Source organism: Podarcis erhardii (genome assembly GCF_964252035.2).
Source record: "Podarcis erhardii genome assembly, chromosome: 10".
NCBI classification, from domain to species: Eukaryota; Metazoa; Chordata; class Lepidosauria; order Squamata; family Lacertidae; genus Podarcis; species Podarcis erhardii.
The window spans coordinates 31,842,045-31,863,380 of record NC_138500.1 but is presented as its reverse complement, the minus strand read 5'-3'; the positions used below and the strand labels follow the sequence as shown (position 1 = coordinate 31,863,380).

The window sequence follows — 21,336 nt, the reverse complement described above, 5'->3', positions numbered from 1 at the left end:
CGAAGTTTGATGGCGTCATGACGCCCATTTCGACCGGAGATTGCATCCCACTTCCTTCCTTCCTAGGAAAATTTTTACTTTGGCGACTAAGTAAAACGCCTGCATGTAAAAACAAACACGGGGAGACCCATACTCGCGCGCAGAGAGCCCGTTTAAGTTCAGTTATTGCCCTCTGGCGTGTGAAATAACTCGGTGTTGTTCTCCAAGTGGGAATGGCGGGGGCGGGCGGGGACAACGGAAAGAGGCAAACGCCTTGGGCGACTCGGGTTTCATTTCTGGAAAATTCCGGTCCGCCCCGCGCGAGCGTCGCTCGAAGGGCCACGGCGGGTGGGTCGCGAGGGCACAGTGGGAGGAGCCTCTCGGGCGTGGGCAAAGGGGGAAGGCGGCCAGCGGGAGCGGCAGCCGCGAGCGAAAAGCTGACAGGGGGGCGGGGCATGCGCGCGCGCGCGAGGCGCTGAACTGAATTGCGCGTGACAGGCAGCGGGGCCCCCGAGCGAGCGGGAGGGGAGGGAAGGGAAGAGGGAGGCTGGGAACTTTCGTTACTCCGCTTGGAGGGAAGCTCAAGCGGCGGCAACCACCGCAGTAGCAGCAGCAGCAGCGAGGGGGACGCGCGGGAGGGAAGCGGGCGAGCCATGGACCTGCGGAAGGTGAGCGAGCTGCGGGCCTTCGTCAAACTCTGCAAGGAGAACCCGGCCATCCTGCACAGCGACGACCTGCGCTTCTTCCGCGACTGGGTGGAGGGGTAAGTCGGGAGGGGGGAGGAAGCCCCTCATGGGGCGGCGCTGGAGGAGGAGGTGGGGGTGGAGTGGGGTCCTCCGTATCCCCGTTTCTTCCTCTCTCTCTCCCCCTCACGCCCGTTTTCAGGTGATGAAAGTGGGCTCAGTTTTCGGACGGTAGGGCTTGGGGGGGGGGCTGCTGCTGGGTTTTTGTTTTTGGCGGGAGGGGGGTGTCTGGTGGTCGGCGAACCCTGGATCAGGCCTCGGTAATAAGAGAGAGGTCGGGCTTGAAAAGCGCGGAGCTGTAGGAGTTGCAGGGACTTGTATGGGGCTGGGCAGGTGGGGAATTCTTCGGAATAATTTATTTGCCTTGCGAAAGGTGCCTGCTTTGGTTTGAGTCTTCAGTCCTTTCCCTGGAATCCGAGGCTGTTTGAGGGACGGATGGCCGGATTTCTGGACGGAAGGCCTAGCCGTGTCATTGGAAACCTGTTCTTCTCGCGTCCAGTTACTCCACTCCCCCCCCCCCCTTCTCGGCAAGGAAAGGGTTTCAGGCTGTTACAATTAACATGTGCTCTTTAATCCCATCGGTGTACGAACATTTCTGCTGCACAGAAAACGTTGTTTCGTGCCTGAGGAAAGGATAAGAGAAAGCTTTCAGATCATTATGATAATTACTCAGGTGTTGCACTTTCTTTATTCGTCTTACATGTATTTTGATGCTGGAATATTGTCCCCAGTTACTGCACCAGAGCACATTTAGTGAAAAACAAACATCATAATCTACACGCCAAGCACATTTTTTCCTATGCTTTTCTGTCCACCTGGAAGTTCCTTCTTTGTTGAAAAAAGCATGCATTTTGGAGTAGCCGGAAACTGAGTTGCTTAGGATTGTTATTTCATCTTTTAAAAAAACAACCGACTGTATTTATCAAACGACTTTTTGTGGAAGTGTGTGTAACACAAGCCACAATGCACCTTGGATTGTGCAAATATATTGTTGCATGCCACTCCAATCTTGGAGCAGGGTGGGATTCCAGGGGTTCCAATAGCTTACCCAGGGTTTTGTTTCCTTCTGGAGTGAAGCACAGCTGATACTTTAGTGTATTTATGATATATGATTCAGGTAGGTAGCTGTGTTGGTCTGACAGTCGAAACATATTAAAAAAATTAAAAAAATTGTCTGGTAGCACCTTAGAGACCAACTAAGTTTGTTCTTGGTGTAAGCTTCCATGTGCATGCATCTGAAGAAGTGTGCATGCACACAAAAGCTTATACCAAGAACAAACATAGTTGGTCTCTAAGGTGCTACCGGACAATTTTTAAATATGTTTTTATGATATATGGTTTGTTTACACATATATGCAACCTGAACCTACAATGGAGGGGATTCAAACAGAAATCAAACCTTGCTCTGACTCTCTCACCAGCTTGCAGCTTTACTTCTAGGTCACATCATTGCAACGCAGCTTTAAACTCCAGCTTTGTCCTTTTAACTAACAGAGCTGGGGGAGGGGCACCCCCCCAGTGGTTTGCCTTCTCACACAGAACCCCTTCTCTTAATGCCTCATCACCCAGACTTTCACCTCAACACAGGAAGCTAGCCTGGCTTATATTTTAACACTTGCTAGATCCAGGGGTTAGATTAGAAGGATCTCACATAGAGCCTACTTTCTCCCCACCAACTCATAGCAATATGTAACTGTTTTTAAATTTAGTATTCAATTTATGTAAAACTAAGGTAGATAGAGCTGCTTTCATATTGTTGTAAGCATGGTTAAAAACATTTAACTGGATTACTTATTGAAATCTGTACAATAGTAAAATTGGCTGTTAAAATTTTCCAGATGGTTCTCTAATATCCCCTCCATGATTTCAGATCCTGCTTGAAAGCAATCAGTGTTACATTGCCAAGAGCGCCATTTATGCAGCCAACCACATTCTAGCTAAATGAATTAAAAACCATTATGGAGTCCTGTTTCATAGCCCAGGAAAAACCCCTCAAGTAATAATGTTGATGATTCTGTGAAGAAAAGCAGTCTAGCTTTGGCTTCTGCAGACCTTAAAGTATTGTTCCATGACAGTGCAAAAGCTTGCATTTCATGCTGTGGAGGGAGGGGTGTAGAAAGAGTTGTGGCTGAAAGAGCTATGCTTTGGAGGAGTGTAGAAACAAACATGGCTGTGTTTGCTCTAATGTAACCTGTAGCTCTATCTATTGGGTAGTAAGATTTCAGGTTTTCTGCTGGAGTGGTAGAGCTCGTTCATTTGAAATCTCTTTGTGTGTGAAATGCTTTTTATTTTGAATCAAATAGTTGTTTAATAACACAGTCTTGTAGCATTAGGAGGCTTTGCATGCATTGTAATCAGTGGACTCAGGTATGCCTAACTCATACAACGATTGGGTTATAAAAGTATCAGTTTTTGAATGGTAAAGTCTTCCTAACAAAGTGAGCAGTGAAACTGTAAATCAAATAGGGTGGCCAGAGAACATTAGTAGTTCTTATTTGGTGGTTACTCTTCTGGGTTAATTTTATTTCAGTTAGATTTAACATTTAATATTATTCCTAGAGGAGTGTGTCAGAGATGCTCCTTGCATCTCAGAAGTGTTTCACAGATACTGTAAATGTTTCTGGAAAGCTCACCATTAATTTATTGAAACAGGAAGTGCGATTTCCACCACCACCTTTTGCTGTACATTCTAGGGCAGGGAGGTCCAACCTTTCAGACCAAGTGGGCTGCAAGAGTACTTGACACGGAACCCGCAGGCCACACCCTGCATTGTTGTGCTGTGGGGGGAGCCCAGAATTTGAGCCCTTCCCAGCCCTGACGCCTCCTTCCCAAAGCCTTCCTTGTTTACCCAGTTTTGGGAAACGCGGTGCAAGGAGGGGGTGGGTACCAAGATCATGTTGTGGGCCCTCAGAAAGTCTCAAAGGCTCCTTGTAGCCCTCAAGTCATGTGTTGGATCAACCAGTTTTAGGGAAATCAGTTGTGGTGCAAAGCCCATGCTTTGGGAATCAGAGGTACAGAACAATGTAGAACAAGCTGAGCACCTGCACCCCTTGCTCTAGGAAAGTTGCTGGGGATAATCTACATTCCACCTCTTTACAGATATATTTTTTTCTAGTGTTATTGCTTGTAACCTTTGTACATATCACAGTTCTGACTTGAAAGTATGGGTAAAAATGGAGTGTTTTGTTCAGGGTAATTTCCTTAGTGTTGTGGAATCACTGCGGCATGTGAAAGTACAAGTTAAATCTAGAAATGCTTAACCTTCCACAGCTTTTTCTTTCTTTCCAAATTTCCTGGATTAGAAGGCAGCAAATGCTAGTTAATTGACATTGCTATGCTTAAAGGGGTTTCAGTTGTTCTACCCTAATAACATAAAATTGTGCTGAAGCATTCCTGAGTAGCAATTCAGAAAAGCAAATGGGACTAATTTTAAGGTAATAGAATTTCTGTTCAGTTATTCTTTAGTCATGAATAAATATTCATTGCTAACTGTTACTTAGTGGTTTATACTTTTCATTTATCTTAAACCAAATGTTGTCAAACTCTGTATCTCACCAATCTTTTTCTTTTTTTGAAAAGTATGGGAGGTAAAATACCACCAGCTCCATGCAACACTTCTCAGGAAGGAGCTGCAGAAGGAGCTGCGGAAGGAACACATGAGGTAAGAGAGAGGCGCTTGTTAAGATTATGGCTTTTATGTTTGTACATACAATTATGTTTGTACATACAATTCCTAATGTAGGGTGCAATTTGATCTAAAACAATTGACCTGCATCTCAGCTTTGTGCAATAGTATGGATGCTGTCTTATAAATCACAATTGGGGAGTTGCCTCTAGTCCAAGTGGAAGATAACCAGCCCTAGTCGTGGGTCAGCCAACGTGGAGGAAAGGGTAAGAGCAGGAGAGCTTGTACATGTCATATACATTACTTTTTTGGGAGGTAGCTAGAGATGATGCATTTTCTCCTGCCTCCACTATCCCCCGAACAGGAAGTCACCCCATTATGTTTGTCGGCTTTTTAAAAGTCTTTTTTTTAAAAGCCTTCCAAAGTGGTTTGTCATTTGGCAAAGGCTTCTGCTCTTTGGAAAGCAGAAGTCTAAAGTTCCCTTGGGTGTGTAGTTAGTTGCATAGTTCTTTGAATCCTGACAACTAGCAGTAGTGTTGCTGATTATTGCTGTCGGTGATAATCAGACTCTGCTAACAAATACTTCATTGGTCAGATACAGTGGTGCCTCGCAATCCGTTCCACGATTCTCTTTGTCTAGCGGTGTTTTCGTCTTGCGAAGCAAGCCCATTGGCGGATTAGCGCTATTAGCGGCTTAGCGGCTTATCAGCTTAGTGGATAAGTGGCTTAGCGGCTTAGAAAAAGGGGGGGAGAAAGGGGGGAAAAGTCGGAAAAACTCGCAAGACATTTCATCTTGCGAAGCAAGCCCATAGGGAAATTCGTTTTGTGAAGTGCCTCCAAAATGGAAAACCCTTTCGTCTAGCGGGTTTTTTGTCTTGCGAGGCATTCATCTTGTGGGGCACCACTGTATGCTGCTTTTCTGATGGGGCCCCTTGCCCTATGTTTTAGTGTTACTTATATATGTTTCCAGATCTTCCCAGATGAATTGTAAAACAGTAGAAAGTCTGGATTTTCCAGTAGTCTGTAGCAAGCAGAAGTTAAATAACCAAAATATCATAATTACATTTTTGAGATATTCACCTTTTAAATTTTAAACTTTCCAGCTGGAAAAACAGTGCAACAGTTCTCCAATTCAGTCCCTGAAAATAATTTATTCTAGAATTGTCTGAACATCCTATAATACCACCCTAAGCAAAGCTTTAAATGAGCATGCCAATAATTTGATATCCTTTTCATTAGGCGAAAGCAGAAGAAAAGAAGCCCGAGGAACAGCCAAAGCCATCAGAACCCGAGAGTGAAGAGAGTGATGTGGGTGAGTTATTCAGTACTATATTGCATGGTTTCCATGTTGTAGATGCAATGTTTTGGCTTCATTTTTCCTATTTAGCCTCTAATGAGGAATAACTAGGATTCTTCTAATTAGTGGTGATTTTGTTTGCAGAAATTGATAATGAAGGAGTGATTGAACCAGACAGTGATGAACCTCAAGAAATGGGAGATGAAAGTCTTGAGGTAATAAGCTTAATTGAGATTGGAACTGTCTCTCTTTGTAAAACCTCATGTAGCTTTTTCGATCAATCAATCAACATTTCTGGATTGCACAGCATGAAAATTTCTTTACAATATTTAAGAGCTATCTAAACAAATCCACCATGATACAATCTGTACTAATATATAGGAAACCAATGCAGAACGTGGATTTCAAATTACCCTTTTAATGTTAAGAAAAATAACTGATATCTTAGAAAGATTGTTGTGGCCAAAACAAAGGTGGATCTGGCCATCTCATGTCTGCACATACACTTCTGTATCACATACATGTGCAATACGCCAGGCAGAAGAAATAAAGCAGTCCTGTTGCTTGCGAAATGGAGACAAGGAGCTAGTGGGCTAGCTAGCAGGAAGAGCTTGCTGAGCTGGATCAGACCAGCAGACTGCCAGTGCACCAGATGTGTTCTACCATAACTAAATAGTCACTGATCTAAAGGATGGAAAAATAAATAAAAAGTTAAGACAATTTCAACTCTCCTTCATAGTCTGTGTGGCTTTTTAAAAAGAAGAAATTTATTGTTGATAGATATTTTTCTAATTGGCTTTAAGTAGTTTTGAAACACATATCCCTCTGCTGAGATTCAGTTGAGTTGTATATTGATACTCTAGACCAGGGGTCAGCAACCTTTTTCAGCCATGGGCTGATCCACCGTCCCTCAGACCATGTGGTGGGCTGGACTATATTGGGGGGGGGGGAATGAACGAATTCCTATGCCCACAAAAAACCCAGAGATGCATTTTAAATAAAAGCACACACCAGGCAGGCCCCACAAATAACCCAGAAATGCATTTTAAATAAAAGGATACAATCTACTCTTTACATGATTCCTGGACCGTCCACAGGCCGGATTGAGAAGGCTATTGGGCTGCATCTGGTCCATGGGCCTTAGGTTGCCTACCCCTGCTCTAGACCTTTTAAAATTTCTAGAATTAAGAATGCTTTCCAAATACTTTGTGTGAATTTGAGTCACTTTGTTTCTCTCTCCTTTAGGTAACGGAAGAGATGATGGACCAGGCGAATGAAAAAAAGATGGAAGCTATTAATGCACTAGGTGAAGGTGAGTTCTTTATAAGGAAAATTAATTGCCTGACAAGCTTTTTAGAGGTAAACAAAATATGTAATCTAGTATATTTCTATTTTTTAGGGTGGGTTGTTCCAAATTCACCATAACTTCAATTCAGATAGTGCAGTGAATGACTGTCTTTAAAATAATTTCATTTCCCATCTGATCCAGAAAAAGAATAATTTTATTTAAAATGCTTGAGACTAAACATCTTGTCTTGATACCTAAAATATGATGTTATAGCCACTAGACTATGGGTAGGCAAACTAAGGCCCGGGGACCGGATCCGGTCCAATTGCCTTCTAAATTCCACCCGTGGACGGTCCGGGAATCAGCGTGTTTTTACATGAGTAGAATGTCTCCTTTTATTTAAAATGCATCTCTGGGTTATTTGTGAGGCCTGCCTGGTGTTTTTACATGTGTGCTTTTATTTAAAATGCATCTCTGGGTTATTTGTGGGGCATAGGAATTTGTTCATTTTTTCCCCCTTCAAAATATAGTCTGGCCCCACATAAGGTCTGAGGGACGGTGGACCGGCCCCCTGCTGAAAAAGTTTGCGGACCTGCAGACTAGACAAACTTTCTGGGGAGAGGAATTCAGTAACCAGGATGTCAGAAGCATTGCCTACCACTTGATTGCTCATGGTGGTGAAACTCTGAGAAAGGCTTCTCTGTCAACCTGCATGGGAAGATCTCAGCTCCCATGTAGATTGACAGAGAAGAAGTAGTCCTTAAGGGACCAGTGTTTCAAACTGTAAAAGCCTTTAAAGCAAGGTTAAAGAGAAATCTTCTTTATGTTATGGGCCACTGACTTGCAGGTAAAAAAAACTGGAGGGCCAGGCAAATTGCCTCTCACTCATCAGGCTTCCCTCCCATGCAGGTCCTACCAAGGTGTGTGTGTGTCTGCCTCACTCTCTCAGACTATTTTTCTCTCCCCCCACTCTCCCCCCTCCCCAAGAGGCAAGGGAGGAAGCGCATGTTGTTGGGCTCCGTTGCCTAAATGCAATCCATATACATTTCACATAGTCATTCCATGGGGATACCACAGTTGACGGTATCAAAAGATGCTGAGAATACTAGGGGTATCAAAAGGGTTGTATTCCTCTTCTCTTGGCACTGGTTATCACAAAGGGTGATCAATGCAGTTTCTACAACAAAACAGGACTTGGAACCAAGTTAAATTTGTCTAGAAAACCCTACGAATACCTGGGGTTGCACAGCTGCAATCCACTTGAGTGCCTTGTCCCCAAAGAGGATGTCTGCAACTTGCCAATGAGACAAGACTGATGGCACTATGTACCATTCCCTTTATTCCATATGTCCAGTACTCCTAATTAAGACAAGTATATCATGTAGAAGACAGAAGTGCCTGGTGTGCTCTGGTCCATGGGGTCACGAAGAGTCGGACACGACTAAACGACTAAACAACAACAACATACCATGTAGATGTCTTCTTTGGGGGTACAACTGAAGCCTCATTTATATTTCCAGGTGAACTTCAGAAAGCCATTGATTTGTTCACAGAAGCCATCAAGTTGAATCCACAACTGGCAATCTTGTATGCCAAACGAGCCAGGTGAGACTTTAAATTTGAAAACAAGTGCATTAGAGGATGCCAAACTACATATACCCAAACACAGCTTAGTCTAGACTAATTAACTCCAGAATTCTCTTGCTAAATGAATTGTTAGTAAAATATACATATTGTACAAAATGTGACAATATGCCTTGACCTGGCTGCAAAAAAACTGTTATGCCTCTTTGTTAAATCTATTTTGATAAGCTCCTGTGCAAGCCAACATACAGTCTTTGACATTTTGAGGTGCTGTTATTCACCTGAAAAGTCCTGTTTGTGGTTGTGGAATAATAAGTGTAAATGTCAGTTTTCTAAATTGCTATGTGCTCATGGCTGTGTTTTCTTCTAATGACCCTGTTCCATGTTCTCCTTCCCATATACCTCTTCTCTTTCCCTTGTCCTTAATGTTACCATACCTGTATACATAAAATCAGATTACAGAATGACATTATGAAAAAGCAAGCATTTTTATTTTTCTTAGCACACTTGGACATAATTTAGATGTCATATTCCTAATTTTGATTTTTGTCTTGAGTAAGACAGAGTAAGTATGTGTATTTATTAAAGGACTTAGCTAAATTAAGTTGGAGGTTGAGATTCTGCTTAATGTTGCTTCATAGAAGTCACTGTCAGATAAAAATTGAAGCAATAGGTGATTGATGCCATTAATACCAATCTTAGAAAAAGAAAAATATATAAGCCATTAAACCACATTATTATTGAAATTTTTAAAATGAGCATTAAAAGCTCAACATACGTGTTAGAAGAGGATGTATCCAAATTACTGAAGCAGCTTGCAGTTTTTGGGGAAGTGGAAGGGGAGAAAATATGATTAGGCAGCATGACTGTCAGGTAACTTGTAGCATCTCTAGACTCCATTCGGAGTACCCAAAAATGTGCAGCTGATAGTTCCTTAAACATATTTGATTTCCTTGTTGTCGACAGTGTCTTTGTGAAAATGCAGAAGCCAAATGCTGCCATCAGAGATTGTGATAGAGCCATTCAGATTAACCCTGATTCAGCACAGCCTTACAAATGGCGAGGGAAAGCCCACAGGTAAAGAAACTAACCTCTCTTTACATTGTACTACTCTGATTAATGAAAATACAAACTTTCCAGTCTGGTTTGCTGTTAAACATAATCCAGTTGCGTAGCTGGTATTTTTTATTAAATTGATTCAACTCGTGAGTGTCTGGTTTTATAACTGTAAATTGTTGCAATCTGCCCCAATACCTTATTGTGAAGGGCAGGTAAGATAATTTTAACCATATATAAGTGCACATTTTTGTACTGTTCTGTTACCACTATAAATTCTCCTTTGCTTCTTCAATGTAAAACTTGAAATTAAGGGACGGTTTGGATTTGAAAAAATACATGTACCATAATAATGAAATGGAAAGTTTCTGTGTGGTTTTCAAGCTGTGCATATCTATGGGTTTACTTTTAGCCCAAGAATGACGAACATGCGGCCCTCTGGATGTTTTTGGACTCAAAGCCCCCATAATCCCCAGCCAGCATGATCAGTGTTCAGGGATGGTGGGAGTTGTGGTCTTCAGAAGTTGTTGGACTAAAGGATGCCCACCCCCATTTTATGCCATGGGTTAAATCTGATTTTAAAATGTCTTGCATCTTGTCATTGCCAGGCTGTTGGGTCACTGGGAGGAGTCTGCACATGACCTGGCATTAGCCTGTAAACTGGATTATGATGAAGATGCTAGTGCCATGCTGAAGGAAGTGCAGCCCAGAGTGAGTGACAACAGGAATACATATTTATTTTCTTACATTTTCTATCCTGGCTTTCTTTTTTTGTGGAACTGAACACAGTGTATATGTGATTCCCCAGAGCTCCTTAGCTTGAACAGAGTGGTGGCCTCACGTGCCTTCAGGCTGTACCTTGGGACATCAATAATTTATTGCCTTGTTTATGGTTTGTCTTCTGTGGTGTTAGGCAGAACTTATTTCAGAAACTGGTGTCAGAATTATGCATGGCCTCATAGTTCAAAACTAAGGATGCTGTGGTTCCATCCTCAAACTTCCAGACGATTGCTGGAAGTAGACAAGTTTGCCATGTGTCCACTGCATGTCTGTGAGTAAGCTCCTATAACATCTCAAGGGGAAATGTGTGTTTATGATATGGGCATGTGTTCCCAATATTTGTGGGAAAGGAGCAGTAGGAAAACTGTAGATATATCTGCTGCATAAAATGTGGATCATCCAAGATCATTGGATTGGCTAGAACACTTTTTTTTTTTTTACTGATTTGCAGCATTGCTGCATGGGAGTGCTGTCAGCTGTGATTACAAACAGTTCAAAAAATTCTTACCTTCAGCCTTGTCTCTAGAGAATCACTCCTTGTTTTTGCAAGCTGGCCTATATATTCAAAGACTATATTTTTGAATAATTATTTAACTGTACTGTTTCATCTGGTCCGGCATTCTGTAGATCATATGTGGAGACCTTTGGCCCTCCAGATCTTGAACTAAACTGCCATCTTCCTGACCATTGGCCATTCTTGCTAGGGGTGAAGGAAGTCTTAGTTCAGCAGTGTCCATAGGGCCAAATGTTTTCCCTTCCTACTGTAAGTTTAGGATTGACATTGGCAAGGGATAAATCTTAACCTTGTACAAAAGGAATACCCATCAAGTAGGTCATAAATTTTGATATCTCATAATCATGTGTATAATTGAACATTTCTGAAGCTTTGATGTGACCGCCTGGCTTCTGCTTCCTCTCCCTGCCAATGTGTGTCTGGAGCTGCTCTCTCCACTGTATTATTTCCCACAGATAGAATGAAAATTTGATTCAACAAGCCTAAGCCTTCCACATACTCTTTTTACTTCATTGACAACTCCTAAAGAATGGCATATGTCTCCCCTTTTCCATGGCTTTTATGGATGAAAAGAAGAGAAGGCATTTCAGAGTTGTAGGAAATGCCTCTGCTCTGTCCATACTCATTGTTACAGTCTCCATGTCTATTGCTTTATTGTTTGCCACATGAAGAGGAGTGGGGATGTTTAGGAAATGCCTGTTGTTGCTAGGTGGGAAGGACCAACTCCTGTGAAGACGCCTTAGGGCAGTTCCCTCCTCCTCCCACTCATTGAAACTGCAGCACAGAGAACGAAAATAAAAATATGAGCAACTAACCGGAACAGTATAATTTCACAAGACAGAGGACCAAGTAAGATAGGCTAGTCTCAACCACGGGGATTGAAATTAGCAGGTTGCCAGGCTCATTTCACGCCCAAAGATTCTCCATTTGCAAACACCTCAAAAGGTCTGAGTGCCATTTTTTGTGCCTGGCTGATACTCAAGGGTTTGTGAAACGTATATGCTTTGAAGCCTCGAAGTATATGTCAGGGATAGACAAAATGTTAATAAGGAGTTTAACAATAAAGAGTAGGGTGTGTGGTACCAATATTTTTGTTGTAAACACTAAATGAAACATGTATTAACAATTTCTGTTAAAATGTGATATTAACAATGTGTCACTTATGTGAATTGTGTATTAGTTCATGTGTATCAAAATAATAACTAAAAAGTGATGCCGCCCCGCCCCCCAAAATCTGGCTTCTAGCTTTTCTATCCCAATTTCTAGCACTGCTGAGCCAGGGCAGACTTAGAATCCTAGAATTGTAGAATTAGAAGCACAAGAGTCATCTAGTCCAACCCCCTTCAATGCAGTTCATTTCTGGGTTCATTTCTGGTGACCTACCACCCCTTGGGAAAATTGACTTATCTCCTCCATCCACAGGAGTGCCTGTTCACCAGTTAACATGGTCCTATTGCTAAGGGGTCAAGCACTGTAGAAAGAGGAAGGTTGGTCAATTCTCTCCACCACAATGCTGGGTTAGGAGAGGATCCTAACCCAATGTGGCCCTGAGGCTGAAAAATGTTTAGACACTCCATTATTGATTAAGTCTTTTTAAGTGGCAGTCTGCATCCTTTAGCTTGGCTTGGCCAGAACACTAGAAGCAATCCTCTCAAAAGATTTTTACACATGAGTTGTAGTATAAACTCCTAGATAGGTTTCCAGAATTTTAAAGCCTGGATAATCGTTTTCACTATGTTCACTGATACCATCAGCAGCTTCAGGCTGCAAGTTTTGCCCTCTTGTGAAATACTGACTTCATATCCTGTGGGACCCAGCTACATATTGAATCTTAAGTTGCCTGTTGAAGAGAAGCTATGTGTCTTAAATATCTAATTTGCAGTACTAGAAAAGAATTGGCAGAGTACAAAAACAATTAAAACTAGTTGAGGTAGGTAAAGTGCTAAGATGGTATTTTAAAGATGATCTGGATTCATATGACCAATACCCACCCTCTGTGCTTCAGGCTCAGAAGATTGCGGAACACAGAAGAAAATATGAACGAAAGCGTGAAGAAAAAGAAATCAGGGAAAGGATGGAAAGAGTAAAGAAAGCTCGAGAGGAACATGAGAGAGCTCAAAGGGTGAGAGCTTAATAAAGCATGTACAACAGGAAAATAACCCAGCATAACTCTATCCAAAAAATGTGTATGGAAATAAGCTAAAAAAGGGGCACTTCTACAGTTTCAAATGCTAACCTATATTTCAGAATGCCTGTCTTTAACTGAGTCTGTATTTAGTTGCAAAGAACTTCAAAATGATAACTATTTTTTTTTACAGGTAACTCACATCTTACACTTATTATACGTACTTAACATGATCACAGCTTTATGCACAGTGCCAGTTTTCTTTTTAATTTTTTTTTTTAAATACCATGAAAATGTGGCACACAGGGTGGAAAGGGGTGGCTGAGCAGGAAGAAACTGCAAACAATCCCGGTAGTCTTTGTGAAAGTGTTTGAGTGTGGTTGAAGAGTCTGCAGAGTGTGAAAAGAAGGCAGAGGAGGTAGCAGAGAGTTGGAGTGGGTGACTGGTGGAGACCAAAGAGACTTGTGGAAAAGTTTGAAGAGACATTGGGGGAGGTTGGAGTGTGGAAGAAGCAGTTGGAGAGGGAGATTGAAGGAGGTCGGAGAGACATCACAGGAGTTTGGAAGAGGTGGTTGGAAGAGGTGTGAAGGACTTGTGGAGGGGCTTGGAGAGACATTGGAGGAGACTGGATTATGGATGAGGTGGTTAGAGAGAGCTGCAGAATGGCCGCAAAACACAAGGCATCCTCATTATCATCAGCCGCTGAGAAACCAAAGAAGAAGTAAAGTATGGTTCCCACACTGGAAAAGAAGTTTGCTGTGCTGAGGTGCTTGAGAGCTGGCATGTCTGTGTGTGCTGTGGCACACAAATATAGCCGGAATGAGTACGGCATCCATGCCATCAAGGTGCATGAAAATGACGTCCATGGAAGAGTGGCAGTAAGTGCATCCCTAGCTGCAAAGGTGACCAGCCAAGTGCAAGACATGGCTTCGGTGAAGACAAAGAAGGCACTGAACTTGTGGCTGGAAGACAAGAACCAGAAACATGTTGCTATGAAGGGCAGCTTCTCGTGCCACAAATATCTCAGCCTCTGTGACCACTGTAAACTTTCCACTACAGTTGGGAATCAGCAAGGAATTTAAAGCCAGCTCAGGTTGCCTTAAGAGCTTTAAGATCTGTTTCAACCTGAAGAATGTCCAGGCAATAGGGAAGGCTTCATCTGCAGACAAAGAGGCTGTGAAAACATACCCTGCACAATCAAAGTAGCTGCTGGACAAGTCCTGTCTTCCAGAGCAAGTCTTCACTTTAGACGAGACAGGACTTCTCTGGAAGAAAATGCCTGAGCAGACTTGCATTGCCAAAGCTGAAAAGCAAACCCCTGGCTTAAAAGCTGGAAAGGATAGAGTAGCTGTTCTGCTCTGTAGCTATGCAGCTGGACACTTAATAAAGTCATGCTTTCTGTACAGGTCTCAAAACCCCTGTGCAAAAGGCAAGGAGAAGAATCTACTTCCTGTATTTTGGTAATCCAATGAAAATGCCTGGGTGACATCATCATTTCTAGATGGCTTCCATAACTTCTTCTTTCCAGAGGTGAGACAGTTCCTCAGAGAGAAACAACTGTGGTTTAAAATGATGCTGCTTATGGACAATGCTGGGCATTGAAGGACTCTTCTTCACACACAGCAAGGTAGACGCCCCCCCCCCCCCCCGCATAGGACATCCCTCATCCAGCCTCTGCATCAAGGTGTGATCCACTGCTCCAAGACTACTCACATGAAGCTCATCACCTGGATTATCAATGCAATGGATGCTGATCCATCTCTTGACTCCATGGTATGCTGGATGTCCTTTAGCGTTACCCATTGCGTCACCTATGTCAAACAGGCAGTGGATGCAGTCAAGCCTGAAACAGTGAGTGCATGCTGGTGGAACTTGTGGAAGGAATGTGTGCATGATTTCAAGAGATTTTCAAGCACTGTCACTGAGGTGGAGGGCATTGTGCAGATGGCTAGGCAGTTAGTGGTGATGGCTTTGTTGGCCTCATCCAGGAAGAAGTAGAAGAAGAAGAAGAGTTTGGATTTGATATCCTGCCTTTCATTCCCTTTAAGGAGTCTCAAAGCGGCTAACATTCGCCTTTCCCTTCCTCCCCCACAACAAACACTCTGTGAGGTGAGTGGGGCTGAGAGACTTCAGAGAAGTGTGACTGGCCCAAGGTCACCCAGCAGCTGCATGTGGAGGAGCAGAGACGCGAACCCGGTTCCCCAGATTATGAGACTACCGCTCTTAACCACTACACCACACTGGCTCTAGAAGAACTAACTGAGTAGAAGTACTAAGTAGAAGAACTAACTGAGGGCCAACAGGTATTGACTGCTGGATAGCTAGAGAGGAACTGGTCAGAACAAGTTTAGAATGTGAGGATGAGGATGGAGAGCAAGTTGGAAGCTGCAGAAATTTTCTCAACTCTTCCAAGTCATAAAGCGCACAAATGATCTGATTGCAGAGTTTGACCCCTTCATGGAACTCAGCCTCAAGAACATCTGTGGGATTACAGACACTGAGACCATGCAAGTAAATGTTTGATGAGTTCAAGAGACAATAGTGGCAATTGTGCCCATGCAATCCACCCCTGGATCTGAACCACAGCCAAGCACTTCTTCTGGCTATCTGGCAACCCCCCTTGTCCTCATAATCATCCTCTAAAGCATCATTTAGCAAGGAAGAGGAGGAGGAAGACTAAGAGCCTTATTTGTCACCCACTGATGAGTGCAGTGATTTATTTATTTTTACAGTTTTCTAGGGGTCGTTCTGGCTTTGTGCTGTTTATACGTGCAATGGCCAAGAACATAACCCCTGCTGCGTAAGATGCGAGTTATCTGTAATTTGAGGCCCAGTGCTATAAACACTGAGGGAGCAGCAACAAACTTGAGCATTAAAATAAATATCACAACTATTTTCTTTTCAAAACTCACTCTTCCAGGGGCCTAGAAATTCAGTATTATCCTGGAGTGAAGCAGTATTGCAGAACCTAAGAGCATGTAGGGTCTATATAGTAGGCTTTGGATCCAGTTGTAACAGCCTTCTCAGCTTTCTATATCTAATCTTGATTAGTTGGAGAGCATGTGAAGTTTTCTCATGATTTATTGATTGCAGGAGGAAGAGGCTCGACGACAAACAGGAGGACCTCCGTTTAGTGGCTTCCCAGGTGGCTTCCCAGGTATGTGTTAATTTCAAAGCATGAATAGCAACAGAGAGATGGTAACTTAACGGATCTGGGTCATAGCATTTTGTTTAACTTTCTACTGGGGCAAAAGAAAAGTTGTACTTATATAAGTTTGGTTTTTCTAAGCAAGAGGGAAAGTTGTTTGACTGTTGGAAGAGAATATCTGTATGTGAAGGGAACACATAACAACTCATAGGAACAAACACTCACTGTAGTGGCCTAGGAGACCATGAAAGTGACTTGAGGGCTGGTAAAGAGGGAGATGCTATTGAGACCTGAAGAGCCTCACCCATGTCATCCTGCCCCCCCACTCTCTCACTCCTTTGCAACCAAAGAGAAAGCCTTTCTGGACATGGCATGCCATCTGTAAGCACATGGCATGCCCTCTGTAGGCACATCCCCAGAAAGGCTCACCTCACTGCTTTTAGGGACCAGAGAACCTCTTTTTATTCTTTTTGTATTTTAGGCATTTTACGGTCTTACCTGCTTGCTGTGTTTAAACTGCTGGTTGTTTTTTATGTGGTTGATTGTTTCTTAATCCTTTAATTTTATGAACCGCCCTGGAACCAAATCCAGGGTGGTAGATAAACAAACTTGCTAACAGCAAATCTTAGAAATCATGTACACTGCAGAATTGCTGGCCCATACAGCCTCCTCTCTTGTGTTTTGCTTTATTGGTAAGATCGTACAGAGTATGTACAACTTGCTGTGCTGCAGTAATCCTTCACATACAATTTGCTAAAGAGGCCATGATAATACATTCCTCTGTTTATGATAAGACAAAGCCTTGAGGTAGTATAACTATTTCACAGGTAACCTCCAGCTGAAAGCAACCATATTTGGACCCAGAAGACTAAGTGGGTATTGGAGTGGGTATTGGAACACAGGATAAAGTCTTGACCTTTGTTCAAGAAAAGTTTTAGTTCCCTTGCTCTCCTGGCTATAGGAGGCTTCCAAAGAATGGTAATATGTAAGGATGTAACACACATGTGAAAGCAGAGTATGCTTTGCTGCAGGGTTTGTACCCACAGGTGCCACGGAGCCCCCAATGGCCTTCATTGGCACCTGCAGGCATCATGCTGCCTGTGAGAGCTGGGTTGGTTTCCCTTGATATTGGGGCGGGTTGTAGAGGATTTTTAATGGCAGAGCAGTTGCTTCAGCTGGAAAGGCTCTTCCTTGCATTCTGGTTGGTTTGGCAGGATGTTTGAGCGGCGGGTTAGGAAGTGGCAGGGATGGCCCATCCTGTTTGCTTGTTGCCCACCAGCTATGTGGAACTGGCAGCAGGCACTTGTTGCTTGTTCACCCCACGTAGGGGCTCCATCTGTGTGTGTGATTAAGATGCACTTTGGAGACGGAGAAGAGGTATGTGTGACAGAGAAGGAAGCAGAGGTATGTATGTGGTGCAGTCTGTAAGGGTGGGAGGGCAGGAAGTACGAATGTGTGGTCTCAGAAAGAAGAATGGGTGCACTTGGACAGAGAGAGAGGGAGAGAGTTGTGTTTGAGTGGGAGTACGTGGCATATGTGTGTATGAGAGATTTATGTGTATATGTGGTCTATTTGGGTGCTCTGTGCATGCACGTGCATAAAAGTGTGTGTGATGTGACCACTTTGTATATTTTTCCTTGTACTGTGGAATGCTCCCCATTAATAGACAGCAACTTCGCTGGTTTGTGCATGGGTATTCAGTATAGTGTGCCTTCTACAATCAGATCTAGTAGGACATAGCTGACTTCCCATGGTAAGCATGAGATTGTCCAGGGGGTTGGGGAGAAAGCAGCAATGACTGTACTCTAATTTTTTTGTTATGCCACACCCCTCATAACAGCCATTTTGCATTATGCCACACACCCTATGGTAGCCATTTTGTGACTAGCATCCATGACACTTTCTCAAAATGTGCCCTCTGATCCAGAAAGATTGTTGATCCCTGCTCCAAGTCTATGCTTTACATTTTCAGGTAATTTTCCTGGTGGCATGCCTGGCGGTATGCCTGGTGGCATGCCTGGAATGGGGGGAATGCCTGGTCTCAATGAAATTCTCAGTGACCCTGAAGTTCTTGCAGCCATGCAGGTGAGAACATAGAACAAGTAAAACAATGATGATTGAGAGATTTATGGAGCCCTGATTCTTCATATGAGTTGTGCTTATTCTCTAAGGACCTTCCCCCAAATAGTTGATTATTCCAACATTGATTTATTTTCAGTCATTTTTATTCTGCTTTAAAAATGCCCTCAAGGTAACAAATGACACCTCTTAACAAGAGGAATCTTAACTGCAAGAAATATCACTTGATGTGCCTAAACAGCCTTTGAATACAATGTTTATATAATTGTTTTTATATTTTTTTATATTAATTTTTATATAATTGTTCTTGAGGCTGAGAGGGGCTCTTGTCATCTGGACAGCCCAGGACCTCCATATACATTGCCTAGGTTTGCATCCCAGTGAGGTCACTTCAGTGCTGCTAACACAGAGGTTTGACTTCACCCCCAGAGATGTACTCCATTGTCTCTCAAGACAGATGGATGCCAACAACAACAACAACAACTAGCATATAGTTAATGTCACGGCAACAGACTTGGCCTCTCTCCAGGCTCCTCACACAGACACGTTGCAGCATCCATAGTTAAGAACACTTAGTTCCCATACCACTAAGGTTTATCATACTTGATTTTTTATTGTATTGTGGCCTTAACATGGATATGAAAGCCCACTTAATTTCATACAACAGTACAAGCCATTTCCCCCCTTTTTGTTTTACAGGATCCAGAAGTCATGGCAGCTTTCCAGGATGTTGCACAGAACCCAGCAAACATGTCAAAGTACCAGAATAACCCCAAAGTCATGAATCTCATTGGCAAACTATCAGCCAAATTTGGAAATCAACCCTAAAATCCCCTTCCATTGCAAGAGGTGGGGGATGTTGCAATAACACAAACCATTGTACCTATAATTCTCAGAAGAGAATTAGGGTGCTCTGGCTAGAATCCCTTTTCCTCCTCCCTCCCTCCGTGCTTCAGAAATGGCAGTCAGTTTGATTGTATTCAGGTTTTATTTTAAAAAAAATACATTTCCTCCTCTCAGCACCTTTGCCCAGGAGTTTGTCTTACTCAACAGTAGTGCAGTTTCTTTTAAATTTTTATTAATTGTAATCTTCCAGTAGATTGTACCAAAATGTGTTGGGTGGGGGGGCTATTCTCGGAGGGGCGTGTGGTTTTTTGTTTTTTTTAAAGTAATAGTGTTGGGTTTCTGTTTCCCTGTAACTGAACTCCTTTGTGAAAGCTTGTAACAATTCTTAAGTTCTAACATAAGTGAGGATCAGTATTTTTTATTTTAACTGGAAGAAATAATACACAATTAATATTCTTGTTTTATATATTCACAAAGGTGACTTAAATAGTTGCAATCAGATTCTTCACAGATCAGATCCCTGCAGCAGTGGGTTAGGCTTTTAATATGTTGGTACAAATGCTGTTGAGGCTGGACTACTTATACAATCAATGTTGAGCCAATTAACTTGTTAATTGTCTCTGTCAAGTTGTGTAGGGGGCAAATGTTTTTATTAACATTAGTCAGCTGAATAACTTCAAAAGGTAGGAGCCTTTCTGTAACTATTGAACATTATTCTTGGTTTAATTTCCTAATATTGTAGGAGGAAAACAAATTGGTTGTATTCATTCTTTAAATAATTCAGAATGAATATATACAGCATAGATCTTAAGATTGGTGAAGTTCTGGATTCTCATTTCATGGAAGCTCTAATGAACTTACATATCTTTTGCTAGAACCTTACATATCTTTTGCAGCTGAGTACTTCCCTATTTCCATATATCCTAGTTAAGAGTATCAAATACTGATTTTTATAGGGTGGGGGGTTGTTTGTCATACTATCACATTGATACTTGTGGAGCTTGAGTTGAAAGGAAGAGAAGGAAGACCTTTGTTGGAATGGCAAATCTTCAGTATAATTACAGCATGTGTATTCATTGGACACTTTGCTGAAATGTTCATTGATAACTAATACAATTAAATCTGTTATTTTCTCTCTACTAAAATTTTGATTCCCGCTCTTAATGTTGGAAACCTTGTTATAATTACGTCTTGGTCTCTTCTAGGGCTTTTGAATGTTTCCTGTTCTGTGCTCTTGTAATTTTGTCTGAACCCATAAGTGATGTATGCTTTCTGTTTGTTTAAATCTGGACAGATTTAGGAACTCACTTCTAAAAATAAACTCCAGAAAGTTTTTTTTCTTCATACAATAATAATCTCATTGAATGAAAAAAAATATGAATCCATTTTTGCTTAAGAATTAGTTCTGAAAATACTTCTAGTTGCCTTTAAAAACAATAAAGACTGGTTTTGAATAATCTTTTTTGTTAAGTATTGCATAAGTGGTGCTTATATAAGCCTTAAAACAAATTCATGTGAAGCTATTCCAGGTTTTAAGTTGGAGGGGTTATTACCCCTCTATTATTGTCCATGCTGGGTTGCTCAACCATTGCTACTGTGTCTTTTCTTTTAGCAGATCAAGATGATCAGGTGACAGCAAAAACTGCAATGTTTTTAGCGGAGGCAGTTAGAATAAGATGTAAACCCCCCCCCCCCAAATGTATTTTCTATAGTTAAGTTTTTACCTCTATCTTCAGTAATAATAATAATCATCATCATCATTAATAATAATAATCCTTTATTGTCACCACACTACCTGTGTGCAGTGAAATCAAACGAGCCCCCCCTCCATACACTCAGTCTTGTTCACGCTCTGTGTGCTTGTCGGAAGTCAATTACACCACTATTTTTTCACATTCAGCAGCCCAACAGCCCACGGATAAAAACTGTTCTTTAACCTGTTGGTGCGGCTGACTATACGGCTGTATCTCCTACCCAAAGGTAGGAGATTAAAGAAGTGCTGGCCAGGGCGTGAGTCATCCCTTTAATGCTATGGCTAGTGGCTGATGCAAATAAAGATTCTTCTCCTTCTGCAGCTTCTTTTAAGTTATCTCAGCAGTTACAATCTCGCCAGTCTAGAAGCAGTCTAGAATCCCGTTGTCGATGAGGGGAAATCTAAGGCAAATCAGAATACAAGAGCCTGCTGAATGAGCCCAAAGGCCCACCTGGTCCAACGTCCAGTTTTCACATAAGTGGCTCATGGGAAGCCTGAAAGCATGGGACGCTTGAGCGC

The 21,336-nt window shown here is 42.3% G+C and overlaps 1 protein-coding gene across 1 annotated transcript; it reads left to right on the top strand.

The window, feature by feature from the left end:
- Window positions 1–464: 464 nt before the first annotated feature.
- Window positions 465–20,521, top strand: ST13 (ST13 Hsp70 interacting protein). Its single transcript, XM_081877646.1, has 12 exons — window positions 465–742; window positions 4,302–4,383; window positions 5,587–5,659; window positions 5,789–5,859; window positions 6,890–6,956; window positions 8,453–8,537; window positions 9,483–9,593; window positions 10,181–10,283; window positions 12,872–12,988; window positions 16,085–16,148; window positions 18,112–18,224; window positions 18,918–20,521. The coding sequence occupies exons 1-12, from the start codon at window positions 633–635 to the stop codon at window positions 19,044–19,046; spliced, it is 1,125 nt and encodes a 374-aa protein (XP_081733772.1). The 5' UTR covers window positions 465–632; the 3' UTR covers window positions 19,047–20,521.
- The last annotated feature ends 815 nt before the right edge of the window (window positions 20,522–21,336 follow it).